This window comes from Neoarthrinium moseri (genome assembly GCF_022829205.1).
Source record: "Neoarthrinium moseri strain CBS 164.80 chromosome Unknown scaffold6_Wmoseri_CBS_16480, whole genome shotgun sequence".
Lineage (NCBI taxonomy): Eukaryota > Fungi > Ascomycota > Sordariomycetes > Amphisphaeriales > Apiosporaceae > Neoarthrinium > Neoarthrinium moseri.
Window position 1 is genome coordinate 870,377 of NW_026055120.1, and position 26,634 is coordinate 897,010.

General features: G+C 51.7%; 11 protein-coding genes across 11 annotated transcripts; 6 read left to right on the forward strand and 5 right to left on the reverse strand.

Annotated features, from left to right (window-relative positions):
• Positions 1-327: 327 nt before the first annotated feature.
• JN550_002855 (uncharacterized protein) lies at positions 328-996 on the reverse strand (the record flags this gene model as incomplete). Its single annotated transcript, XM_049314194.1, has 1 exon — positions 328-996. The coding sequence occupies one exon, from the start codon at positions 994-996 to the stop codon at positions 328-330; it is 669 nt and encodes a 222-aa protein (XP_049175380.1).
• A 746-nt stretch (positions 997-1,742) lies between these two features.
• On the reverse strand, positions 1,743-2,549 carry JN550_002856 (uncharacterized protein; the record flags this gene model as incomplete). Its single annotated transcript, XM_049314196.1, has 1 exon — positions 1,743-2,549. The coding sequence occupies one exon, from the start codon at positions 2,547-2,549 to the stop codon at positions 1,743-1,745; it is 807 nt and encodes a 268-aa protein (XP_049175381.1).
• A 603-nt stretch (positions 2,550-3,152) lies between these two features.
• JN550_002857 (uncharacterized protein) lies at positions 3,153-3,723 on the forward strand (the record flags this gene model as incomplete). Its single annotated transcript, XM_049314197.1, has 2 exons — positions 3,153-3,179; positions 3,268-3,723. 2 exons carry the CDS (start codon positions 3,153-3,155, stop codon positions 3,721-3,723), a joined length of 483 nt encoding a protein of 160 aa, XP_049175382.1.
• Positions 3,724-3,982: 259 nt separating this feature from the next.
• Positions 3,983-6,033, reverse strand: JN550_002858 (uncharacterized protein; the record flags this gene model as incomplete). The annotated part of the gene is made up of 4 exons (XM_049314198.1): positions 3,983-5,284; positions 5,355-5,704; positions 5,780-5,798; positions 5,869-6,033. The coding sequence occupies 4 exons, from the start codon at positions 6,031-6,033 to the stop codon at positions 3,983-3,985; spliced, it is 1,836 nt and encodes a 611-aa protein (XP_049175383.1).
• A 1,427-nt stretch (positions 6,034-7,460) lies between these two features.
• On the forward strand, positions 7,461-9,450 carry JN550_002859 (uncharacterized protein; the record flags this gene model as incomplete). The annotated part of the gene is made up of 6 exons (XM_049314199.1): positions 7,461-7,516; positions 7,573-7,622; positions 7,679-7,749; positions 7,806-8,277; positions 8,334-8,824; positions 8,881-9,450. 6 exons carry the CDS (start codon positions 7,461-7,463, stop codon positions 9,448-9,450), a joined length of 1,710 nt encoding a protein of 569 aa, XP_049175384.1.
• Positions 9,451-10,650: 1,200 nt separating this feature from the next.
• On the forward strand, positions 10,651-14,960 carry JN550_002860 (uncharacterized protein; the record flags this gene model as incomplete). Its single annotated transcript, XM_049314200.1, has 9 exons — positions 10,651-10,886; positions 10,971-11,044; positions 11,122-11,992; positions 12,056-12,288; positions 12,339-12,398; positions 12,449-13,347; positions 13,401-13,414; positions 13,474-13,673; positions 13,735-14,960. 9 exons carry the CDS (start codon positions 10,651-10,653, stop codon positions 14,958-14,960), a joined length of 3,813 nt encoding a protein of 1,270 aa, XP_049175385.1.
• Positions 14,961-17,151: 2,191 nt separating this feature from the next.
• JN550_002861 (uncharacterized protein) lies at positions 17,152-18,322 on the forward strand (the record flags this gene model as incomplete). Its single annotated transcript, XM_049314201.1, has 3 exons — positions 17,152-17,350; positions 17,408-17,693; positions 17,749-18,322. The coding sequence occupies 3 exons, from the start codon at positions 17,152-17,154 to the stop codon at positions 18,320-18,322; spliced, it is 1,059 nt and encodes a 352-aa protein (XP_049175386.1).
• Positions 18,323-19,655: 1,333 nt separating this feature from the next.
• JN550_002862 (uncharacterized protein) lies at positions 19,656-20,087 on the forward strand (the record flags this gene model as incomplete). The annotated part of the gene is made up of 2 exons (XM_049314202.1): positions 19,656-20,005; positions 20,057-20,087. The coding sequence occupies 2 exons, from the start codon at positions 19,656-19,658 to the stop codon at positions 20,085-20,087; spliced, it is 381 nt and encodes a 126-aa protein (XP_049175387.1).
• An 840-nt stretch (positions 20,088-20,927) lies between these two features.
• JN550_002863 (uncharacterized protein) lies at positions 20,928-22,129 on the forward strand (the record flags this gene model as incomplete). Its single annotated transcript, XM_049314203.1, has 4 exons — positions 20,928-21,323; positions 21,376-21,829; positions 21,901-22,035; positions 22,092-22,129. 4 exons carry the CDS (start codon positions 20,928-20,930, stop codon positions 22,127-22,129), a joined length of 1,023 nt encoding a protein of 340 aa, XP_049175388.1.
• Positions 22,130-22,462: 333 nt separating this feature from the next.
• JN550_002864 (uncharacterized protein) lies at positions 22,463-23,696 on the reverse strand (the record flags this gene model as incomplete). Its single annotated transcript, XM_049314204.1, has 2 exons — positions 22,463-23,050; positions 23,133-23,696. 2 exons carry the CDS (start codon positions 23,694-23,696, stop codon positions 22,463-22,465), a joined length of 1,152 nt encoding a protein of 383 aa, XP_049175389.1.
• Positions 23,697-24,596: 900 nt separating this feature from the next.
• Positions 24,597-25,743, reverse strand: JN550_002865 (uncharacterized protein; the record flags this gene model as incomplete). The annotated part of the gene is made up of 2 exons (XM_049314205.1): positions 24,597-25,172; positions 25,366-25,743. 2 exons carry the CDS (start codon positions 25,741-25,743, stop codon positions 24,597-24,599), a joined length of 954 nt encoding a protein of 317 aa, XP_049175390.1.
• Between the last annotated feature and the right edge of the window lie 891 nt (positions 25,744-26,634).

Here is a 26,634-nt window from a genome sequence, read left to right on the forward strand (position 1 = left end):
CATTCAATGGCCGCCGCCAAACATTCTTTCCGCTAGACTTTTCATTCGTCGATTACGTAGAAACACCACACAGCATTGTGATGATTAAAGTGGGAGCGCTGGACAGACAGGAGTGTCAGGAATCTCGTCCTGACTGGAGTGCAGGAGATTGCGACAGGACCTTAGATCACGGACATAAACATATGAACATACAGTCAGAGCAGGCTGGTCATCACAACTCATTTCTCATCTAGTATTGGTGTGCATCTTCCATCTCCCTAAGGCTGGACGTGCTCTGGCCGCTCGCAACTACAAAACCCTTCAGTACCGGTTCAAGTACCCATTCATCTACATGCGCATTTCCTTCAGCTTCTGCGCCATGTTCTCGAAGATTGCGTTGCTGGCATCAAGACCGGCTCCAGTCGTCTCTTTATCATCACCCCAGTCGGGTCCCCGTTTGGCCTTCATCCGAGTCATCATGTCAGCAATGAGCTTGGGCTCCATGTCCTTGAACGCGTCATCCGGCTGCTGGGCAGGTGATTTGCCTGTATACGCATCGATTGCCTTGGCTGTCTTACCTTCAATAGCCGGGTCGACGGGGTTTGGGCGGTACTCAGAGAACTTGATGTGCAAGAATCGTGCGTGAAGGAGCACAAGCATGACGTGGTTGATGATGTTCTTGGGCAGGTCCTTGAAGCAATCGACGTCCTGGGCTGCGGGTTCGAAGCGCTGCGTGTGGAGGATGCCTCCACCCAGCTTCTTGTGTTTCTTGGCAGCAATGAAGAGCTCTGCGAGCTTCTCGTCGACGACCTGGCGGAGTGTGGGGATGACCGCCATCAGGGCGCGCTTGAACAAGTGACCGTTGTCTCTGTTCTGGAAGATGCGGTCACCATCCGGGTACTCGAAGCCGTTTCGCGGAAAGCACTGCTGGATGGTCTTTCTTGGTTTCTTCTTCGGGCCCTTCTTGAGAGGAGTAGTGTACTTCTGGGCAACAATATCCTCCATGGCAACGTCCATCTCGACTGGGAGTGCCGGTTGCTTGGTTAAGAGAATGGTCTTGCTTTGAGGTCAGTGTCGATGGCCAGAGGGGATTCGATGGCGGAGTGAGACTCACACAGGGTACTCTGCCATACGAATGTTGAGAAATGTTAAAGTCTTGGGCTTGCAACAAACGGATTGATATCAACCAGTCTAAAAGAAAAATGAATGATTGGTGGGGAGGTCTCTGTCACTAGTTGGATCACGCTGGACCATTCATGCGACTGGTTGCTCTGCCAGGAGCTTTATCAATTGAAACAAAGAGCAACCTACTACCGCCCCGGCCTCTCTCTTGTGGCTCAGTGGTTCGACACCCCGGCCAGGCCTTTCGCTCTCCGGAGCCCGGGGCGTGGGGGGAGAATAGCTACAGGTTACGGGTTCGAGGCCGGGGCAAACCTAGCGCGCATATTTTCAAGTACTTGGAATAATCTTTGGAACACTTTACACACTTACTTACGCCTTGAGCGGATTCTCACTTTTTTTTCTCCCTCCTTCCCCTCTGTTAAGCTGTCTTCCTCTTGCTGTCTATCATCGCCTCTGTGAATGCAACGGACGCAAAATGTCCAGACAATTTCGTACCTTTTTGCTCGTGATGACGCTTCTCGAACCGGCTGCAAAGAAATCGAACCAGATTGTTTTAGGCAACAGAGGGCGTTTGAAGTAACTATTATGTACCCGTGATGATTGCTTAACATACTACGCATAGCTGCAGTGCAGCCCTTGTTTTACAACTTCAACCCCAATCTGTCCTCAATGATTTTCACGACTTCTGTCCATTCCATCATCGCACCATCGCCCCTATCCCCACAAGCCAGCAGCTTCTCCTGGGGATCAAGCACTTCGAACCAGCCGCCGCCTTCACCACCCCTCCCTACGCCCCAGTCCTGCTTCAGGGTCTTGATCTGCTTTGTAGTGATCGGGTGCCGCCACATGGCTGTGTTCATCGCAGGCGCGACGATGATGCGCTTGATCTTCTTGGTCGCGCCGTGGCCGTTGGTTTCGGCGCCCGCGGTAGAGGCACCGACAGGGTCCCGGCCAACGTCCGTGTCCAGCTCTCCCCTCGCATCCCAGGCGCGCACCACGCTGGTCAGTATCCCATCGGCCATGCCCGACACGATCTTGGCCATCGTGTTGGCGCTCAGCGGCGCAATGACAAGCATGTCGGCCCAGCGCCGTAGCTCGATATGTAGGATGCCGTTGCCGCGCTTCCACGGCTCCCTCCACTCATCTTCATCAACGTATACGCCGTCTACATTGGGGAGCGCATGGAGGCTAGAGACGGTGGGCTGCTCAGCCGACTGGCCGGCCAGGAAGCGGCTTGCCGCGGGTGTAAGAAGCACACGGATGCTGAGGTTGGGATGTGTAGAGAGCTTCTGGATGATGAGAGGCAGCTTGATGGTAGCTACGGACCCGGACGCTGCGAGGAGTAAGTGGATCTTGGAGTCATTGAGTGCCGCAGTCAGGGAGGCAGTGGAATTCCGCGATGACCGTTCATGGTGGTCATCGTGCAATGGGGATATGCTTTGTAGCATCTTGCCACAGACTCGTGATGCAGTGTAGAGAGGTCTGAGCAGTTACTATGGAGAACTATCAAGAGAATCTGGACATGAAGTGACAAGAACACGGAGCGGGGCCTAGAGGATATTAAGCTCCAAGTATCCAGTCAGAGCCTCATGAACTTAGTTTTAGTCAGCAGCCACTGGACGGCGGGACAGGAGCGTAATCAACTAATCGAGTAGCTGGAATTGGTAAATGGATGACTACACTACACATTGGCCATTTGGCGGTGTTCTTCAGTCCTCAGATTTTGGGCTCGCCACGGTTGCGCGTGGAAATGGCAGTTAATGTCACGATGTGCGCTCCAGCGCCCCCAGACAAAGAATGGGGTGACGTTGGAACATGACGGCGGGGCTCTCCGACACGCCGAAAGAGCTTCAATTGCCGGCGTCTGATTGGCCAAGACACCTCCTGTGGCGCCAGCTCCCAGTGGATAGAACTCGCGCCACAGATTTGCATCATCGAGGCGCCGGCGTCGGGTCCCTTGAATTTCTCATCCACCAGCAGCCAGATTACAGCTCACTGTCACCCCTTTCCACACCCGCGCCTCTCCCTGTCTCCTCAATCAGACAGTCAAGATGTTGTCGCGATCTCTCTTCTCGGCCGTAAGAAACCCCCTGAGCCTCCTGTGCACCCAGGCGGCAAGAAACGACAGCATCCACCTGCAAGGACATTACTAACCCAGCATCCCAGGGCTTCCGCCAAGCAGCAGCAACTGCCACAACCCGTCCCGTAGCCAGACAAGCATTCGCACGACCGGCACCCTTCCTCACAGCCTTCCAGTCCCGCTGGCTATCAGACACGACGCGGCAGGCGATCGAGAAGGCCGTGGGCTCGGCGCCCGTGGTGCTGTTCATGAAGGGCACCCCCGAGACGCCGCAGTGCGGCTTCTCGCGCGCCAGCATCCAGATCCTGGGCCTGCAGGGCGTCGACCCGGCCAAGTTCGCCGCCTTCAACGTGCTCGAGGACGAGGAGCTGCGCGCGGGCATCAAGGAGTTCTCCGACTGGCCCACCATCCCCCAGCTCTACCTCGAGAAGGAGTTCGTCGGCGGCTGCGACATCCTGGTCTCCATGCATCAGGACGGCTCGCTGGCCAAGATGTTGGAGGAGAAGAATGTGCTCGCGCCCGCGGACGCGCCGGAGTCTTAGATTGTGAGGGGGGCACGAGGAGCAACCGAATAGGGGGGGTCGTCAATTGAAAGAGCCGGGTTTGGAATATGTGTACGATGGTGTGGTAGAAACTCGATCATGTACAGTACCAGGGGCACATCTGCTGTCTCAAGATGGGCGGAATCATCGGCGCGCATTGTTCATAATGAGAAGAATATTTCCAAGCATCTATTCAATTCTGTGGGTGGCAGGTGTGGTCCCGTCCTTGCCGTTGGCGTTCTGGTAACCAATCCCCTATCTATTGAGGGTATGCAGCACCGTCACCCCTCATATCGCTACCCGCCGACCACACTCCTATGTTCTCAACAGCATCCACGCTCCACCGGATGATCTGCCCTCGCCCGAACAGACCTCGGCCAATACCCTTGACAACCTTGACGGTGTGTCCGAGTTTCCTCAGGCCCTCGATGGTCTCCTCGCTCATACCCTCCTCCACCGAGACCGTCGGGTCGAACACCTTTCCATGTTCCGGCATTCCGGCGCCGATACACACCCTAGGCGCATCGAGCGCCTGCTGCGGGTTCAGTCCGCCGACGATCTGGCCCAGCAAGACCTGCACGTGGCCCTGGGGCTGCATGAAGCCGCCCATGACACCGTAGACGCTGTGCAGGCTGCCGTCGTGGATGTTGGTGACGGCGGCGGGGATGATGGTGTGGTAGGGGCGCTTGCGCGGCGCGAGGGCGTTGGGGTGGCCGGCGTCGAGGCTGAAGTTGGCGCCGCGGTTCTGCAGCGTGAAGCCGCAGCCCTGCGGGATGATGCACGTGCCGAAGCCGCCGTAGTTGCTGTTGATGAAGCTGATGGCATTGCCCTCGGCGTCCGACACGGCAAAGTAGACCGTGTCGCTGCTCTGCAGCGCCGGGCTGCCGTGGTGCACCACGGGGCACGCCTTGGCCGGGTCGAACAGGCGCGCCCGCTCTGCCAGGTACTCCTTCGAGATCATGCCCGCCGTCGGTACCTTCTCGACGTTCGGGTCCGTCACCCACCAGCTCGCATCCGCGAACGAGATCCGCAGCGCCTCGATGATCGCGTGCAGGTACGGCGCCGTGTTGAAGTCCTGCGGCTTGAAGGTTGGGATCTTGCCCGCCTGCTCCAGCTCCTGGATGATGCCCAGCGCCATCAGCGCCACGATGCCCTGTCCGTTGGGCGGGTGCTCCCACAGCTCGAGACCCAGGTCCAGGTCCTTGCTGTCGCCACCCAGTATGTTGCCTCGTAGGGCCTCAGCGACACCCTGGCCCCGGAATCTCAAGGAGATCGGGTCGACAGGTTCGCTGCCTTGCTCGAGGTGATGCGCTAGGTCTTCCAACTCGATATGCCCTCCGAGATCCTGCACCACTTTCACGAACTCCTCGGCGATTCGGCCAGTATAGAAGCCCTTCTTACCCTCAGTTGCCAGCGTGCGGAACGTCTTGGCCAACGTAGGGTTCTTCATGATTTCTCCTGCTCTCGGGGCCCGTACGCCGCCCAGTGCACTCGGATCATTCTTGAGCATCTCCCGAAAATTTGGAGACGCTTGTCGAATAGTCTCTTCCGCCGCACTCCACTGCGAGGTGGTCAATATGGCGTCTGGCAGCACAACAGGATCTCACCGCTTTGTTCTTCGTGTGACATACATAATGGCCCATGAGCTCCGACACGGGGAACCCCTTTTCGCCCAGCTCGATCGCCGGCGCGAGAATCTGATCCATAGTGACCTTGCCGCTTCCAAATCTATCCACAGTATCACACCAGCCCGCTGGAGCACCGGGTACGGTGACTGAGTGCACACTCGTCATGGGGATGCTGCCGGTCTCTCCGTCCTTGATACCCAGCGAGCTACGAATGGTGGCCAGTGTGCACTTGTTTCCTGATCGACCTGACCCGTTCATGGCCGATATCTTTTGCGTCTTTGCGTCATAGTACAGGCAGAACACATCGCCACCGATGCCAGTTGAACCGGGTTCGGTGATGTTCAGGCCAGCGGCTTGACGTATCAGTTAGTGATTGCTCGGGCATATACCATTTTGATGGTGGTTGCGAGGGTCAGGGTCAAACATACCAACTGCCACCGCAGCGTCCTATCCCTTGGGGTCAGCATTGTAATGTGAGACATGTCTCGGCTCGTTTGTGGCGCAAAAGACCACTTACAGCGCAGTTTCCACCAGCGTTCAGAACATCGAGGCCGCACTTGGCAGCCAAGGGCTGGGTACAGGATACAATGCCCTTGGTATTGTGCACCACACTTCGCCGACTCGGGAATTTCATGAGGTCCGCCGAGTCGGGCGGGAAAACCGATGGCGTCGTGAGCGGCATTTTAAAATAGGCCGAGAGCAGGGTAGCCAGCCGGGTATGACGAAGACAAGAGCCGCGGGATTCGGTACGTGTACGAGTCAAACGCGTAACTCTGCGAGAAGCGCCTGGATATCGCTACACCAAGAAAACAAAGAGTACACCGTCACGCTGCAATGATGAGCACACGAGAGTTTTACAACCCCTTCGGCAACGCCTTCTGGTGACATGGACGACAGACACCACACAATCTTCGGATGCCGCCGTTGGAGATAATTGGAGACGGGCCCCACATCCCCTGTTCCCCCGCCCGAGGGTCGGAGAGAGGCAGCACCAGAGCTGCCCCATGGAGACTAGAGTTTCGCTAGCTGGTAGCCGTCAGTGTTGCGAGTTTACGTTACTTTTACAGTCATTTACTAAGTGAGTGACCTTGGGTGGGGACTCACGGCTCAGCATATACTAGGGGTCTATTGGATCAGTATAAAAGTCTCTTCGATGGCGATAGTCAAGCTATAGAGAGGAGAGGGGTGCGCTCTGGGGCCTTATTCCCACTCCAGAACAGCAAGAGTCCACACTTGCCAAGTAATTGGCACCGATCAGTAAGATGGCAGCGGCGGCTTCCATGTAACACAGCACCCGTCCCAGTGACCCGTGGATGGACGTAGACAGTGCCATCAGGCTTATAAATCAGTTCACAGCAGCATCCAAAAGTGCGTTTACAATCTCCTTGAAGATGATCCGATACTATGTGCATTTCCGTAACGGGCGATAGGTACTTCCGGCAGTGGGTAGCATTTCCATGCCAGGTAGTTAAGCGAAATGCAAATGGCATGAGAACAAGTCCAAGGGTAGGAGCAGTCCCAAACACTTAAAGAGAACGTGTCGCTTTGAAGAGTGCACGGCATGCAGTCACCTGCATAGCGCGTAAGGTTAAATGGCAATTCGTGATAAACGATTGCAAAGGAACCCCTACTCCTGCTACAAAAGTGGGTTACAGTAGGGCGACAGATGTGGATGGTGTAAGCACGCCCATCACAGGCCAATCAATAAATTGCTTGATGATGCAGCATTTGCCGCATACCACCTTCACTGCAGGGACCATTGGCAACGCCATGCTGGCCCAGATTTATGCCCTACCTCGGGTCCATCGTGGCACTTTTGGAGATCCTTGGTCTTATTAGGCCGGATGAAGTCTGGGCAATGCCAGCCGCTGCCCCGGAACTGATTCCGTTCGCTCGATATTACCTGGCCCTTAGCCGTGTCCCGCCCGTTTGGACCTATATCTGCCGGAACTCAGCTGCATGGCCGATGTAACACTTGGCTGCCGTGCAATGGGCATCTCTATAAGATGGGCTAGACTGCCTCAATCTTCAACCGTCACACTGCATTTCACTTTTGTGATGCGCGACATGATTCCGTAAAGGCTTCTTTCAAGACCAGAGAACATCGAAATGGAGAACACCACCGAGTCTCATGCTCCTGATGGCGGGCGGCACTTGGTTCACAGGTATGCCGACTCCAACTGCAGTGCGGGGAAGGGGGTTGGCTAACCGTCGACCACAGTCATGCACATGAGGGGGCGATTCCTGGCACTGTGGACCTCCGAGTAGCCGGTATGAAGGAATCCTTTCTACACCATAGAACAAAGCGTTGACGATATGGCTGCCAGAGGGTGACGACTCAGCATTGGGCCAGGCACTGTTCCCAGTCCCGGCGCAGGACCCCAATGATCCACTGCAAGTACGCAAAAAATACTAGCCTTGGAGACAAATGTGGCATCACTAACCTCCCAACAGTGGTCAACCTTTAAGAAGATGATGATTCTTATAATTTGCTGCTTGTACTCCTTCCTTGGGAACGCAGCCTTGTTGGGACCGGCGCCTTATATTACATTATTTTCCGAGTTATTCGAAGTCAGTCCAGCCGAAGCATCGGGCTTGATCTCGTATCCGAACCTAGCATATGGGTTTGGGTCGCTGTTCTTGGTTCCGCTGTACCTGAAATATGGTCGGCGTCCGGTGATGCTGGGTTCAATGTTATTTGTAGGTCATCCGTTACCGTTCCAGCACAATGCCCTGGGAGGACTGACGAAATCTCAGTTCATCGCCGGGCTTATTGGATCTTCTCAAGCAAATAGCTTCAGCGGATTGATGGTTGCCAGAGTATTTGCTGCCTTCGGCTCAGGTGTCTGTGAAGCGATTCCTGTCCAGCTCGTGAACGATATCTTTTTCCTCCACGAGCGTGGGAAACGCATTGCTTACTATACTGGTACGCATCGACCTCCACCCCAATGCTTTGTGGTTGGAAACTCATTGTATGAACAGTCGCACTCTGTCTCGGAGCCATTGCACCTCTGCCATCGGCTCATATGCTCATCGAGCCATACTCGTGGCGGCTATTCTTCTATGTTGTTCTGGCTTTTAGTTTGGCGCTCTTCATTCTGGCATTCCTTTTCGTCGAGGAGACATCCTATGACAGAAAGGCCCACATGCTATCAGAGACCCCATCTGAGGATCTCGCCGTGTCTAACTCTAACAATCCTGAGAAAGCAGTCGAGTCAACCCACGAAGTCGCACCAACACGTACAACAAGCGTTCCTAAACGGACGCCGTTCATCAAGACCCTTTCACCATTGGGCCGGGTAGACCCCACGGTATCCTTATTTGGTACCATGGCTAGGTCTTTCACGTATTTCCTAGTACCGCAGGTCATGTGGGTGATTACGTCTTTCGGCATCTTCATTGGCCTAGGTGCCTTCGCCTTCAATTATACGTTTCCGATCAAAATCACGAACCCGCCTTACAACTGGACTGAGGTCAGTATCACTTATCTCCCAAAAGAATATTTGAGCCCCCTCTAACCAATCATCAGGCGGATTCGGGACTAAATGCACTGGCAACTTTGATCGGGTTCGTGCTAGCCGTGCCATTCGCGCCCACTTCCGACCATTTGGCAGCCCGCCTCACTCGCCGCAACGGCGGAATTCGTGAGGCTGAGATGCGCCTCGGCGTCATGCTCCTGGCTATGGTCATCGCGCCTGCCGGTCTCATCCTCTATGGTCTCACTGCGCAGTACGACCTGCACTGGCTGGGGTACTTTTTCGGGGCCGGAATGACGCAATGGGCCGCGTACTTCTACTTCTCCTTCACGCTGGCCTACGCGGTCGATTCTTACAATGCGAACACATCCGAGCTGCTCATTGCGATGAATCTCGGCAAGCAGGCCATCAGCTTCGGTCTGTCGGTCAATCTCTTGGAGTGGGTTCTGGAGAGAGGCTATGCCGTAGTTATCTCCGGGATTTTTACGGCCTTCTTGATTTTGAATAATGTCATGTTGGTGGTTTTCATGGTATGGGGGAAGAAGATCCGGAAGGCTATGGGCGAGTCTTGGTTGGCCAAGTTCCATGGACGGCATAGGGAGCAGGAGCCGCAGGTGGCTTAGTTCAGTCTCCCAGAACGAGGCACGCTGACCGATGAGGGTTCCCATCTTCTGTGGTTGGGTAGAAATCTTTAGAGGCTGCAGTGCGGATGAAGTAGGATGGTCATAGTTGCGGTGACCGTGTAATCACATCATTTTAGCCTGTGGCTGGTTCGATAGCTGGGAGCTAGCCGTTCCTAAGAATCATATTCGCTCTTGCTTCGCCAGAGAAGGGTTCCAACGATTGGCTTGATACGTCATGTTTTTGGCTCAACTACCAAGCCAGTATGTAAGATATGGGCACCTCGATATTATAGCGTGTTCCTCAAAGGTTTGTCCAAAGAGTTCCGCACGATGCTCTGTATATTCAGTTTCAGCGTCTTTAGCGGCTTACTTTTTGGGTCTTCCAAACGTAAGCTACTGCTCTCCGGCACGTCGGCTTTGGCCTCATACACAACCGGTGCATCTTACACAATGTGACCATTCATAGTGTTGAGTCTTTCTTGGTCCCGAGCCAGGTTTTAGGAGACATCGATGTAAGTCAATCAGCTATTATCATGCTCAGATACACTTGGAGATTTGACCATTCCAAATATGGGCCCTGCGGCGTAATTGTGTGACTCCGCGTATGAGTATGCGAAGGATTGTAAGGCTATATATAGTCTGTAATGGAAGTCTTACGTGAACGTGAAGATCGTACGAGAAGGTCAATATGTCCTGTCAAGGCAGCTGGTCCATTTCGGTATTCACTGCTGGACCTTACTCGCAGAGGCAAAGTTAGAAGCGAGCTAACGCCCCACGGACGGGTAGCGACCGCCACTGGGACCAATCAATTGACCAAGATAGGGGCGAATATCCGCTTTACCGTCTTTGGTAAAATTCTTCGTCGCACTACCACCCGACGGAGCAGCACGCCATGGCAACTGAGATTCAAGGCAACGTCTGGTCTGTCCAATTCTCAGCGGCTTTCTACCGCATCTGGCAATTTCGATCGGCCCGTGGTCATTTTTTTATCTGGTCTTTGGGAGCGACCACCGGGGACCGAGTCAACCACGCAAAGCTATTGTACGGAGAGAGCCCGAGCCCCACGGTCCGAATTCAGGGACACTCTGCCATATAATTCAAAAGCTCCGGTCCCCCCAATCCGGCAGCATAATCTTGTTGCGGTGTCCAGTGGCTGTCTACATACCTTTAAAGATCCATTTGAGGTCATTGCAGCATACTATGCCTGATGCCAGCGCGTCCAAGGGTCGAATCTCGATTGCCATCGACCGTGGAGGAACGTTCTGTGATGTGATTGCTAAGATCGAGGGGCGCGAGGATATCATCTTCAAGCTCCTATCGGAAGACCCCAATAACTATGTTGATGCACCCAGCGAGGCAATCAGGAGAGTTCTGGAGATTGCAACGCGTCGATCTATTCCCCGTAACGAGAAACTCGACGGATCCAGCATAGGCAAGTAATATCCACGTGACCTGATACATAATGGCATACCCAGCGGCAACAATGCACCGGATCTAATAGCACAAACAGCATCTTGCAGAATTGGTACCACGGTTGCTACCAATGCGCTCTTGGAGCACAAGGGCGAGAAGTTTGCTTTTCTTGCGACCAAAGGTAGGTGCTGGCATTGCCCAGCTTACCGTGCCAGTCGTTAATACAATGGCAAGGTTTCAAGGATGTATGCCTTATAGGGGATCAAACTCGCCCAAAGCTATTTGCTCTCAAGGTCGAGAAAGCCAAGGCACTGCACGATAAAGTCATAGAAGTGGACGAACGCGTTACGCAGGAAGACTATGATCTGAACCCTCAGCCCATAGACAAGAAGGCCGAGCTGTTGGATCCAGCTCTCGTACGAACGGCCAGCGGCGAGATTATGAGGGTGCTAAAGAAGCCCGAAGTCGAAGTTATCCGCGCAGATCTCGAGTCGCTCAAGGCCGAAGGATATACATCAGTTGCGATTGCTTTCATGCACTCTTATCTGTATCCCGAACATGAGAACATCGTTGCCGACTTGGCCCGAGAGGTTGGGTTTAAGTACGTTACGACGTCCAGTGAAACCAGCCCCTCCATCAAGTTCCTGGAACGAAGCACGTCTGTGTGCTCGGAGGCCTACCTGTACCCAGTAATCCGAAGATACGTGGAGAATTTTGAGTCGCGATTTGCCAAATTGCCTCAGCGGGTGGAGTTCATGCGTTCGGATGGTGGCTTGAAGCAGTCGCAAAAATTCAAGGGTAACGAAGCGTTGCTGAGCGGCCCAGCAGGTGGTGTCGTGGGCGTCGCTAGATCCTGTTACGATGGCAGTGAGGGTGAGCAAACTCCGTTGATTGGGTTCGACATGGGTGGTACGAGCACGGACGTCTGTCGATACGACGGGAAATACGACTACCTGACGCAGTCGCATATCGCTGACCGTACGATCAATGTTCCTATGCTGAACATCAAGACTGTGGCTGCCGGCGGTGGTTCCATTCTCTTCGCACGAAATGGCCTGCTCGTCGTTGGACCTGAGAGTGCTGGAGCTTACCCTGGCCCGGCAAGTTACCGAAATGGGGGGCCACTCACGTACGTCCATTCTTGAAGGCTATTCCATGACGACCTGGATTTATACTGACCTGAGAAATATAGTGTGACGGATGCCAACCTTTTCCTCGGAAGACTTGACTTATCGTCTTTCCCGGCAATTTTCGGCAAGAATGCAAATGAGCCCCTGGACACGGAGGTTGTCAAGAAGAAGTTCCAGGAAATCACCAACGAATTCAACTCCCAGACATCCCAGTCCTTGACACCCGAGGAGGTGGCTGCTGGCTTTCTTGAGGTTGCGAACGAGACAATGAGTCGACCAATCAGGAACACAACCGGTCAGTCGTGGGATACTTCTCCCTATGAAGTTGTTACTGACTATGAGTAGAGGCAAGAGGTTATAACCCTGAGACTCATAGTCTTGTTAGCTTTGGCGGTGCAGGAGGCCGTAAGTTATGGAAGCTAGCTTTCAGTGCAGTCCAGCTAACATGATGACAGAACACGCTTGCTCAATTGCCGACAAATTGGGCGTGAACAGAATTCTCATTCATAAATGGTCGTCGCTGCTGTCAGCGTATGGTATTTCGCAGGCACAGCTACAAACAGAAGCTTCGGAGCCGTTTGTGGGATCTTTCAAACTCGAAGAGATCGATGTACTCCGCAAAAGACTTGAAGTCCTGCGAAACTCCGTCAAAGATGAACTAATCGCACAGGGTGCCAGCGGTGAATCCATCCAGTACCATGAATCCCTCAGCATGAGATATTTCGGCACGGACACCAACCTTGCCATCTCGCGGCCGGAAGGCGATGACTTTGGGGCAGTATTCGTTGCTGAACATAAGAGAGAATTTGCTTTCAATCTCAGCCGTGCCATTGTTGTTGACTCGATCCATGTCCGCGGTACCGGCAGTGCGGGGGTCGTTGATACGGAAGCCCCTCCGACAGAGGAGCTCGCAGCTGTGAAGGCTAGCCCAAAGACGTTTGAACCTACCGCAAGCCAGGTTTTATACGTTGGTGGTAAGTGGCAGGACGCTGGAATCTATCGGTTGGCAAATGTTCCAAAGGGAGTAGTACTTGACGGCCCAGCTCTCATTCTGGACGAAACGCAGACTTTGTTCCTCGAGCCCGGCTTCAAGGCATACATTCTCTCGTCACATGTCATCATGGAAAAGTTTACGCACCAGAAGGACAACACAGAAGCTACTCAAGGTTTGGATCATTTCAGCCCAATTCAACTGTCAGTCTTTGCACATAGATTCATGTCAATTGCCGAGCAGATGGGAAATACCCTTCAACGGACATCTATCTCTACCAGCATCAGAGAGAGACTGGACTTTTCTTGCGCTATCTTCTCCCCTAGTGGAGAGCTTGTTGCGAATGCTCCTCATATACCAATGGTCAGTAACCCTCTCCGCCTATCTTGTTCTTCATTATAACTAACCGTACGCAGTATGTTTTCCGATCGTGAACACTGAATTCTGTACATATAGCCAGCAGAACAATATGCTAATATGAAGTTCAAGTCATCTGGGAAGCATGCAATTTGCTATTCAGCGCCAGCATCAGCACTGGCTTGGAAAACTAAAGCCTGGCGACGTACTGATGACAAACCATCCTGAGTGGGGCGGTACACATTTGCCAGATATCACGGTTGTCACACCGGTTTTCGTTGATGACCAGATTGCTTTCTACACAGCCAGCCGTGGGCATCATACCGATATTGGTAAGTCAAGATCTTGCTCAGCATTATGTTTGTAAGTATCTCATCTGACATGTGTATTCAGGTGGCAAGGGTATCACTTCCATGATGCCGGACTCAGTAGAGCTATGGGAAGAAGGAATTAACGTCCCTACGATGAAAATTGTTAGTGCTGGCGAATTTTTAGAGAACGAAGTCCGTGCAGCTTTTGACCTGGCTGGGACATTTCCAGGGTGCAGTCCCACCCGCCGCATTCAAGACAACATCTCAGATCTGAAGGCTCAGATTTCAGCTAACCAAAGAGGTATAATCCTTCTGCAAAAGCTTTGCGACGAGTTCTCGTTGCCCATTGTGCACAAGTACATGGGCGGCATCCAACGCAACGCAGAGATGGCTGTGCGTGAGTTCTTCAAAGAGATTGCAAGAAAGAACCCACAAGGACTTGAGTCAGAAGATGTCTATGACAACGGTACCAAGATCAAGCTACGAATTAGTATCGATCCCGAAACAGGGTCGGCACTGTACGACTTCACAGGTACCGGTCCACAGAGCTGGGGCAACATCAATTGCCCAATTGCAATTGCCCACTCTGCGGTCATTTACACATTACGATGCTTGATCGACTTAGAGATCCCCTTAAACGAGGGTTGCTTAGTGCCTATTGAGGTTCGTGCTCCCAAGGGCAGCATTCTCAATCCCACGTCGTCTGTTGCCATCTGTGGAAGCACTATTGCCAGCCAGCGGGTCATAGATACGATCCTGCGTGCTTACAGGGTTGTCGCTGCTTTCCAAGGCTGCGCAAGTAGTTTTGGCTGGGGCATGGGTGGTCGAGACCCAGAGACCGGAGAGATCAAGCCGGGGTGGAACTACGGAGAATCTATTGGGGGAGGTACAGGAGCCGGGCCTGGTTGGCATGGCGCCCATGCCATTCACGCCCACTCGACTAACACACGAATCACTGATGCTGAAGTCATTGAGAAGAGGACACAGGTCATCGTACGTAGATACGAGATCAACAGCGGAACGGGCGGTCGCGGTAAATGGAACGGAGGTGATGGTATCACTCGTGAAATAGAGGCAAGGATACCGCTCAAGTCGAGTATCCTGAGCGAGAGGCGGGTATTTCCCCCTTACGGTATGGAAGGTGGCAACCCTGGAAGTATTGGGAAGAACTATGTGTTCAGACACAATGGTCAGGGAGGTCTGGACAAGATCAGCCTCGGAAGTCAGGCGGTGGTTCATCTGCGGCCTGGTGAAATCATGCAGATCAACACACCTGGCGGCGGTGGTTGGGGCAATCCCAACATCTAAGGCAGAGCACATCTACGGAGCATCGTTCATAACAAAAAGCCCAGCCTGCGGACTGACCTGATTGCCTCAGTAAGGCCCAATATCACCAAAGGCATGTATGACAATCAACTGGGTCTTTGCTATTACGCCCAATGGCCTCGTCCTGACATCCATTGTTTCTTGTTCCGTTTGTATATGCATCCTGCTGCCTACTGCTTGAGAGCATAGAGAGACTTTGCCGATTATCTCCATCGAAAAACCACCTCTGTGAAGAGTTTCAATCCCGCACTACCTGGATCCACCATGTCGATTCGTTCCGCGTCACCAGGCCTCGAAGACATCAAGCCTCTCATACGGGAGTTTGAGTTAAACTCAAAGGGTAGATAATTCAAAACAAGCCGACGTGCGACCACCTTGTGAGACTATATGCCACGGGGATAGTCTACCCATAGTTCAAGCTTCACATAGGAGTCAAAGCACTTAGTATACGCCAATGAACCATTGGACTAAACCATAAGTACTCTCCTTTGTCAAGGCACCTCAAAGGCATTGCTCCCATTATTCCCGGGAAAAAAACCCCACACGTATTTTCTCGCCACTATGGTAAAGTTTCAACTGCGCATGTTCTAACCTAGTCGAATTTTGCTCGGTACTATTGCGCTAGTATTGGCGACGAGTCTAGTAATGTGGAGTCATCCTCCAGAAGCCGGATCCTTAGCTACTATCCAAACCAAAGACATGGTGTTCGCCGTCAAAGACACATCTTACTTCCTGTCCTCTAATGGCGGACCTGGAATTGTTGTCGAGCATCCCTTCGACCTCGTCCTCGTCTTCGACTCTTGACTCGCACGGCCTGGAATAGTATCTTATAGCAAAACATACTGCTGACGAGGTGAGACTCAAGGAGCAGGGCAATGCAGCACTCAAGTTTGGCAACGATGTGCTTCCTTGGATATTACACAATATCGCAGTCAATCTAATCCAAAGCACTGGGCTCCGCATTGCTGTGGCGGGTAATTTGCCCTGGTGAGCCTACGCCTAGGCCGTTTTCACCAGGCTTGTGCGGCTTCACTACGCCCTCTGAGGACATAAAGGGGTAGCCTTTCGGATCTGAAGGCGTTTTTTCGTGCTGTCGGACTTCTTATGAGCTCGGCTGTTAGTGATGCTCCCAAATATTTCACCAAGGGTGTGGAGGCTGCCCCTGCCAATTGTGTCAACGACTTCACTCAAGTATGAGACTGTACTGTTGCACGTCTGGAGGAGACTGATGGCGGAGAGTGTGATTTCTATAACATTAGCAGCATAGTTGCGACGCGCAATCCCAGCGCTGATGTTGTCAACCTCCTACGTCGCGCCCAGATCAAACCTTTCGTACCTTGTGATGCGCCGTTCTATCTTCAAGAAGGGTTTCAGAATGGACTTTGCGCGAATACAATATCTCACAGACAGACCCATTCGCAGAATAGGCTTATATTGCCAATGATGTAACGTTGCCGCGTCAAGCAGCCGGGCAATTGACTTCGTATAGTGAACCGAACCTGAACAAGGGCGTTTTGCAATCGGTCACATGACCGGCGGCGACCGCCGGGACGCTGCTGGCATTGGAAGACTACTTATTTTGCGGATTGGGTCGCCATAATTGTCCATCAATGATGGCGATCGAGCATACTCAGCGCGATTACAATGTTGGCGAGCAACCCATTCGTTATGGGTCTGATTTTGCCAAGCACTTTAGCAACTACCAAGAATGCTTAGGCCCATCAAGCTTTACCAAGAACTCGTTACCCCTGCAAATTGGGGTGGCATCCAGAGTTTCAGCCGGCACTTGCGTCGCTATAGGCCTGCCTCATTCAGTCTAGTTGCCAAGACACTGCCAGCATTGACGCGATTTCGACTTGCTGTACGTGGGAAGACCTACTTTCCAATGCTTGACAAAGGGTGCCCTCGATACTACATTTGGCTTCGTCGCGCAGCCTTGGCACTTTCGGCCCCCTAGATTGGGCCGGATAGGCGTGCCTCGTGGCCTTCTTATCGCATCACCGGGAAAGTCATTGCGCATCTTCTATATCCGAGTTCACAACAAGCAGAACCCGTGCATGGAAATCCAAGTTCCCATGGAGGGACAACAAGTACTTATAGTGTCTTGGTCTTCGTACCATCGTGGAAAAGAACCTTGATGGTCAGCCAAGCCTGCAGTTCCAACAACTTCAACATGATCTCCAACATCCTCCCTATCGCCGCCCTGGCTGGCGCCGCCATGGCTGCCTGCCCCCTCTCAGTCGAGATTGCTGGCGCCAACGGTCATGTAACTGAAGTCGCTGTCACCAACAATGGCAACGAGGCCGTCACTGTCTTCAAGGGTAACACCGTTTTCAGTGAACATGCCACGTTGGATCTTGCGCTCGAGGCCGGTATGTCCATGATGTACAACCATGCAACCATAGTTACAACTCTAATCACGTGAATAGATGGTAAGGCTCTGCCATTCGAGGGTGCGTTTGTCAACTACAAGCGCAGCAACATCGCCCCTGAGATGTTCCAGACTATCCAGCCTGGCGAGACCATCACGGCTTCTGTCAACGCTGCCAAGACTTACAAGCTCGCTGGCATTGCTGAGGCCCAGGCTACGGCTGTTCAGGGTTTTCACTATGTGACTGGAACCGTTGCTCCTGCCAACTTGAAGGATGCTGCCTTCTGCGAGAGCGTTACGTCCAACCCTGTCACCATCACCCCCGACCAGGAGGTTGTTGCTGCGTAAGTTGTAGATTTCGAGTGCCCAGATTCGAGCAGAGCTAATTCGACATTGTAGTGAGCACATCTCCGCCAGATCAGAGGCAACCTTTGAGTCCCGCATCAAGAAGAGGGCCATCACCTACAGCTCATGCTCATCGAGCCAGACTTCTTCCCTCAAGACTAGTGTCAACAACGCCATCTCGATGTCAACTGCTGCTAGAACCGCCGCTGCTTCCAGCGCAGACTACTACACCACCTGGTTCAAGTCCACCTCAGTCCTGAGCAAGGTCCAGTCGATCTACCAGAAGGTCGCCGGAGTGCAGACCACATCGCCCAAGATCTCTTGCACCGACACCTACGGTGACTGTGCCGACGGCTCCGCGCTGCTCTACACTGTCCCCAGTGACAACGTCATCGTCCCCTGCCCCAACAACGGCTTCTGGGGTTTCCCCGAGTTGGCCTCAACCTGCTCGGACTTTGACTATGACCGAGCTGGCAGTATTCTGCACGAAGCCACCCACTTGTACGGTACCAACGACTACGCTTACGGCCCGACTGCTGCCAAGAAGCTCTCAGCTGCCCAGGCTGCTGCTAACGCTGACACCTACGAGATGTATGCCGGCAGCGTCAGGCTCGGTGGATGCAACTAGAAGATTCTTACATGTATCTACTGTTCTGTTTACCGTTGAATTCTTGACAACGGCTAAATGTCTTCAAATATCTAATTTAAACTCTCAAGATGGAAAACTTCGCTCAAGAGCCTTTCATGTCTCGTCCAAGTGTGTCTCAGCTTGAACTTTGCAAGCTTGCTTCCATTACCCACCTTAGCTACGAATAACAACAAGGCATTAGACTGAGCTTGTATGACTACCAAGGCTTTCGCGCATGCTGCACAGCAGCTTTGAGGGTTTGGACATTCTGATCAATAGTAATCTCAGCAAACCCTCTGGCGCTAGATTTTATCCAATCATAGGTTGATTTGAATGTGGAAAAAAGGCCAAGGGAGATACAGAGCTCGGGGAAACACATTATCTTTTAATGTGCTGATCACATGACCGCGGAAATGCACAGAGCCATCAAGCCAATAATCAAGGATCAGACCTTGCCTCATGTATCGGGGCGTCTGACTAATAGAGGCGACCTCAATCATAAACAAGCCACATTCTTCTAGACCGCTGTGATGCGACAATCCAGGATCTTCATGAGAAAATCTGCGGCATACTAAGTAGACAGGCAATAGGTAAAGCTCCAGAGCAATTCCACAACATTTACGTGATAATAATGACATCGGGGCATGGACAGCGATGCCTAAAATATATCAACAATATTATCGCCGATGTTATGAGTCCAATTTAGTCACGTGCGGTGGGTAATAGTCATCAGTCGTACGAGGCGTTAATCTAGGCCCGTGATCAGTGCATCTGCGTACATACGGGTGGAGAGAAATGCCAGTGCCTCCATTAATGAAGTACATACGGTACGCTGCAAATCTTCTTGTGGGAAACCCACCAATAAGGTCCAGACGACGCGCTGAGCATTTTTCGTATAGACTGCATCAAATGGAGTACATACGAGTTACGATGCGCCGAGATATTCGTTTGCGCAAACCCAGTGACAATAGTATGAAATGGGCATCTACGGCTGATCAGATTGGGCAGTTTACGGAATGACTAAGGCTCGAATACTTCACGTGGAGCCCTTATACGACAGCCTTACAGGACAGCCAACAATCAGCGCATTCCAGCGGTCACGTAGAGAGAAGCGTTCGAGCAGCGGATATGCGCAGCACTGGACAATCGCAACTCACGTGCTTCAGGACTCATGTGTTATGGTGCGCGGCAAATGTCTATATAAAATGGTCTCTCGCATCTGAGGGTTCCAGCAAAGGCTTCTCTTGTAAGCATCAACCGCCCAATTTATCAGTCTTAAAACCAAAAAGAAATTTCCTCAAAGGCCGCGTCCATCGTCTTTTTGCTCTCCAAAATGCAGATCACTACCCTTACCTCGGCGTCCCTTCTTCTCTTCTCCACTTTGATTGGAGTCTCAGCCACATGTCACCGTAGCGGCACCACTTGGTCGAACAAGGACAAGGCCGTGGGCCACATCGAGGCGGCTTGCCGTGGAGGTGTCTTCACTGGCACGTTCGCGCCAAATCAGAGGAAGTACTTGTGCATCCGAGCCGCTGAAAACGTCAAATGGGAGTTCTCGGTCACCAATCAAAACTCTCGCGATTCGTTTGATCTCCAGGACCAACATTGTATTGATGGACTGAGCAATGAGGTTCGTGGTTGTGACCAAGGAGGCGTGACCAGTGTTTCTGGCTGGGAATACAGGTGAGACGACATGATGATGTTCCGTGGTCTTGGCTGACATTTGCTCTTTAGCTCCGACCCCAACAATGGTTACTGCACCTAGGCCTTGTTAGTTATCGGACATATCTGACTGCGGTGATAAATGCTTTGATCATTGGGGCATTACTAGAATTTTGGGGAGCTGCATAGAGTTCATAATCGCATGCGCTCCAGGGTTGATCTCCTACGATCCCTTCTTCAGTTAGAATAGTATGACAGCCCCACAACCAGTGGGACACCTCTCTCTTCGTATTATTGTTAATTTTGAGTTTCACTTCCATCATAAGGCGATTTGAGATCTTTTAATTACGACTTTGAGATGAGAAGAGACAAATTGGTAGTCTGTTACACGGAGGTGACGCGCGGGCATGCGAAGCCGGCAGTCCTGCCATATTAGTGGTATCATATAAACTTTCTTTATTGCCCGAATCTATCTTGAATCATTAGCTTGGATTTTGAAAAGAGAACTAGTATAGAGGAATCTCAATCTTAACGCGAGTGGGAGGCCTAGGATGAATCAACGAAAAATGCAGTGCATAACTGACACAGGGCTCAACCAAGTAGCTGAGGTGCGCAGCCGTGTTCTTGAGCCAAGATATATGCCGATTCGGTCTTATATGGATGGCAGTATGGTTTAGCCAATGAGAACCCGGTTTCGACTTCTCCAGACCCCAAATTAAATTAATTCAATCAGCGGCAGTTTCCTCCTTCGTTTTTCACCAATTGCCGTCGAGTCTTATGACGAGCGTCGGGACTTTATCCGGCTGCCCAAAACTTGACTGAAGAACAAGCTATATAGGTCAACTTTGTTCCAACGCCCTGCCTTGCGGTTTCTGAAGTTTTACATCACAGTTATCTCTTTATTCCGTCTTTCACCACGAGCTCGAGAAATCCTTACCTCGTCATGCTGTTCAAGTCACTCTTTCTTGTGCACCTGGCAGCGGCGCAGGAGTTGATGCGCTTCGGCTGTTCTCAACTTACGGTCGACCAAATTGATCCCCTAGTTGAGCCAGGCAACGTCCCTTCTGCGCACATGCACCAAATTGTTGGCGGCAACTCTTTCAACGCTTCCATGACCCCTGGCTCTCATGACCCTCCAACTGTATCGACCTGCACCAGCTGCACCTACTCTGAGGACTTTTCCAACTACTGGACTGCCAATGTGTACTTCAAGGCACGCAATGGAACATTCAAACGCGTCCCACAGGTGGTCAACTTGGGTCTTGGCACGAAAGCCGGCATGACAATCTATTATATCAGAGGTTATCAGTCGAGCGCCAAGGTCACGGCCTTCCCCAAGGTAAGCAAAGATTGTCCCAACCAGGTCTCGGTGGTATCTGACCAGCTGCTAGGGTTTCCGTATGCTAGTTGGTGACCCGATGAACCGTGTGGCCAACAAGGTCCCAAAAGGAAATTGTTGGCGATGTGAGGCAAACATGCAGCAGAGTCCCTTCGGTGGAGCGCCATGCACTGGCTCTGATACTCCAGGCTTCCCCAAAGCGGCCTGTGGAGGTGGATGGAGAATGACTGTTACCTTCCCGTCATGTTGGGATGGTAAGAACACTGACAGCCCCGATCACAAGAGCCACGTTGCGTACCCAGCAAGCGGCACGTTTGAGTCAGGCGGCGCGTGCCCGTCAACGCACCCTGTCAAGATTCCTCAGGTCATGTACGAGGCCATCTTCGACACTCGTCAGTTCAACAACAAAGCCGACTGGCCTGCTGATGGCTCGCAGCCATTCTATTTGAGCATGGGTGATAACACTGGTTACGGTATTCATGGGGATTACTTGTTTGGCTGGCAGGGTAAGCGACACTTGAAGATAACAGAGCCTCCGGGTTCCATGTTACCTGTAGCTGACAATTCTTGCGGTTAGGTGATGCGCTGCAGAAGGCCATGGACACAAAGTGCGCAAATGACAACTGTGCAGCTCTCAAGAGGCAAAGCAACGCGCAGGCCATCGCATGCACCAAGGCACAGGCATCCAAGGAGAATATTGGTGACGATCAATGTAAGCTCTGATGCTATTTTGAAATAGTTTTCATCGCATGCTAACTACAAGTCCAGGGCTCAAGAATCTTCCAGGCGCCATCACGCAGTTCTAAGGCGCGCACGTGAGTGACGGAATTTTGCCACGGAAGTAGATTTTGGCAGGCGGAAATAGTTTGGCCGGTCACTTGCACGAGAATATTTCACTTTTTATATGCCCAGAATGTCACATTAAAGTGGTTCACACTCTTCTCAAAGCCTGCTTCCTTGATCCGTACCTGAGATGTTACCCTGTGAATAGGCCCCCCGGTTTGCGTACCGCGTCATCCGTCCACTTTGATACCTTTGGGTCGCCCACGCAGCGAGAGGGAGTATTTTTCATGTCCCGTAAAGGCAGGTGGATGGTCATACTTCACTGAGGTAGGTACATTTTATGAGTCTAAGATGTCTTACGATGTTAATGCTTGTTGCCAGGTGAGAGCTCCTGCTGCCACCCTTGGGGTGAGCGGACTGCCGACAAGTGCTGCATTAATCCTGTTTCTCCATGTCTCGCACGCAGCAACTCTAGCTCCATAGCCAGCGGCCTGAAGAGTGGCAGGCGTACCAGTGAAGTTCCAGGCGCCCTTGAATTGAACACCGTCGTGTGCATTGCCGTGTAGGATGCCAAACAAAACTGCAAACAAAGTATCGAGGCCGTTGAAACCCGAGGCGTCTTCTATCGTATCACCGAGAGTGCCCAAAACAGGGGCGACAGGAATCACTTGGTTTGCCCTCCGCGCAAGATCTACGCCCCATGCCATGCACATAAGAAGTGTGCGCCTCGCGTTTTCTAGCGGGTCATTGTTGTGAGCATTGTGGTATAATCTCCGGTAGGAACTACGGCCGGCATGAAAGGCTCCGAGGGCGCCTATACCTGGGCATCCACCCTGCATGAGGTTGATTGTTGCACTTGCCCAGAAGTTGCCTGCCTGCGTTATACGCCGCGCACGGTCAACAGGGTCGCCGTATCCGGTGTCGTGCCACTCGGTGGTCTGAAACTAGCCATGCATGATTTTTTAGCAAAGGCCCCAGGAGATTCATAAGTCGTAAAGACCTTTTGAGCATAACGAAGTGGCTTACCTCGCGATCGTATACAGTCAGGGAATATGTGGCCATCCGATCATCGCCGCTGGGATGCCGGTGTCGGTGTATAAAATATATGAAGCGATACCGGGGGAGTCCTCCTATTGCTCGATTGGGTTGCACTGCTGCTGGTGTCCACAAGGAGTTCAAGTCGACATTGAGCCTCCTGGTCCAAGGGCGCGAACCTGGAGGAGCATTGACGGTTACCACATCCAGCACATCAATGATACCCCAGCAATAAGCCCAACACTGAGTTTGGACTGTCGGTTGTGCGCAGTTTGCAGCATTCAATGCCAATGGCACGCCGTCCATTAGTTTGTGCGGAAACTCTTCAGTAGAGCTCAGGTCGTGGAATATGGATTCCAATAGATTTCCTTTCGGCGCCTTGAGTCGTGGAGCGTACAGATAAGAATTATTTGCAGTGCGGGTTTCTTGGAGGAATGGGCAAGGGTCCACCCATTGAAGCCTTGCGCGCATCTGTGGAGGGCCTGGAGGAAACACGACCGGGGGTGCTGGTACAAATAGTCCAAGTGGTGGAGCCGGGGGGACTGGTGCAGCCATAGTGTCAGTCCTCTTGACGGAAGGCCGACGATATTCGCGAGTGCTCTTCTGAGAATCTTATGGCAGGCTAACGCGAAAAAATCATCAGTTCAAGGGTGCCTGAAAGTCCTTGCTGCTGCCGATCGTCCATACGTCAACAGCTATGAGAAATATTCACGTGGCGCTTTGTGTAGACCGCTTGCGGCCAAGCGGTCAAGCCCATTGTGTTTTGTGGTCTAAATAAACATGCATGATGATTTTACGAGAACACAAATATGACCATGGAAACGTTTTAAAAAAAAAAAAAACAAAAAAAAGGGAGGGGGGGAGTTATCTAGGCTTTCCTTTCGCTCTACTAGTGAAGTGGTTTTCCGACGTAACCGTCAAGAAGAACTAAGATTGGTTCATAGCGTTCAGAAATATTAGATAGGACGCAATCTAGAAATAGTGCTGCCGAATGACAGAAGTGTTTGAAAGGTATCAGCAATAAGATGGAAAAGTAACTTCCAGTGAGGTTTGACTTGAAGCTTTAGCATCTGGCAAATGGTTCACGTCCTATCTCTATTCAACACGTGATGCTCCCCAGGCGCACATACCAAAATGCCAATACCTGTGTTAGGTAGTTACTATAGTAGGGTACAAGATAGGAGGGATGGATCATAACCTACGTGCAAGGATACCAAACGCGGCGGTGGTGGGGTAGAGGTTCCCTTCTCCGCCAGCTTTAACCTTTCGCAATATTACATTAATGAAGAAGCCTCAATCAACCTTTGGTGTAGCGATATATTATGCAGATTGTATTTACGTGTAGATCAAAGTATAGACTGATTCTTAAGGGGACTCTGGTGCTCCCGTTATTCATGGTGACAGATGAACAGCATTCCTTTGTGTAACACTATCCCCAGAATTTGACTCTCTTCATTATCTTGTAAGAGCAAAGTTGTAAGGCTCCAGTCCAATAGCAGGATATGGGAGCCCTGGGTAGTTGTCTATGTAGTTAGAGATGTATCTTGTCCAAGTTGGGTTGATGAGATTTCTGCTGCCATAACGAGCCCTGATGTTGTCGGATACCGTGAGGTTGTGGGTGCCGTTAGGAAATGTTCCTAAGCCAAGAGCCCTTACGTTGCCATGCAAGATCGAGAAGAGGATTGTGTAGAGGCGCGATAACATTGGGAACCCACTGGCCGTGGCATCATCGTTGGGGAGGAGGCCCACCGGGTTCGGGTCATTGGCTAGGCCCGCAAGGCTGCAACCCCAGCCCATACATTGAAATAGCGTCCGGCTTAGATTTCTGAGAGGAAATACTGCACGCGTTAGGTAGTTAACATTGTCGAACCCGTAATATCCCATGAAGGACATGGCAGGGTTTCCAAAACCGGGGCAACCAACGAAGTTGTTCGTCGTAGCGTTGGACCAAAAGTTTTGCACCTCTAGCTGGCGTGCCGCTCTCTCTGCAACTAATCCAACACCTGTATCGTGCCACGTGGAGCTCGCATGCTAGGGCCATCGTTAGCTAAGTCTAGAACTATAAGAAATAAATATAAGAAACAAAAAACCAGCAGTAGGGAAAATGGGATTAAATTACCTCGCGATCATATATTGTTAGAGAGTAAATATTTCTTTGGTCTCCTTCGTGCTGATGAATAATGTATATGAATCGGTACCTCGGTAAATTTTGAGTACCACCAACGGTTCGATCGGGGTGCGTGACTACAGAGGTCCACGCACAGTCAAGGTCCCAGATCATTTGGCCGGGCTTATCAAAGTTGACATGGCGGCTAGTCCTTTCGATCCCCCAGAACCAGGCCCAAGCTCCGGTGTTCACCTGTTGCTGTGTTTCGTAGTTCATTGCGTTCAAAGCGACCTTGGTGTTGGTCTTGACGGCGCGTGGGAAGACGTTTGGTTCACACAGGTCCGAGAAAAACTCTTCCAGTGCTTGGCCTTGTTCCCAGGTAACCTGCGGGAACCACCGGAATGGACGAGGATTGCCATTTGGAGGATCATGGAATGGATACGGTTCCGACCATGGGATCGGCATCACCAAAGCGACTGGTGGAGGGGCGGCCATCCTCGGCGGTTCGTTTTCAGTAGGGGTTGGATCCGGAGACTACTTCGAATATGTGCGTAGCGCTTGTTACAATACTTCTCAGTGATAGCTTGAATGGCTGACACGCCCTTTCCTGTCAGAGAGTACATTATAATATCTGAACTCCGTTGTCTCTTATATCCATTTGAGGAGATATGTCTCATTGTACTTCAGAAGTTTCCTATTCAATGCCATTATTTCTGCGCCAGGGTTTTCTTTGATCGCCGGTTGCAGCTATTAAAGTCAGTATGGTCATTGGTCTTTGAGCTAAAAGAAAGGCTAAACGAAATAATGGCTTCCTGTGACTCGTTGAGTATCAGTCATTCGCCTGATAATATGAAAACTCTCAATCACATAGTCTTTGTTGTCAATATAGCCACCAGAATACTTTCAGTATCCATTATTGTTCAAGATATCCGTGGGCGCATCCGATGTTGTCTAAGAGCACGTTCAATCAGTGTCGCTGCAATACGAACATGAAATCTGCTACTAGTGAAAGCCCCCTTTATATGACTACCGAACCCTGAAGTGTGTTTAATACATAGATACTGCTGCGTAGAGATTGTTTGATGATGCTGGATTCGAAATGACAGGAGCCCACGCTGCCGTAGATGCAGGCGGATGACCGAAGATGTTGGGAGCTGTAGGTGTTACAGCATGTTTTTCTCGAGATCACCCCGCGTGGCTCTTCGGGAATAAGATCGACGACCTCTGATATGCCTCCTCGTTGGGGAAGACGTACGGGAAACTGCCTCCGCACTCTTCCTGTATAAGCATCCATGTTCACAAGCCACACTCCGGCGAGCTGGATCTCTTTCCCGACGAAAGATAAATCTGAATCACGTCATGATGCTGGAAATGAAACAGGATGAT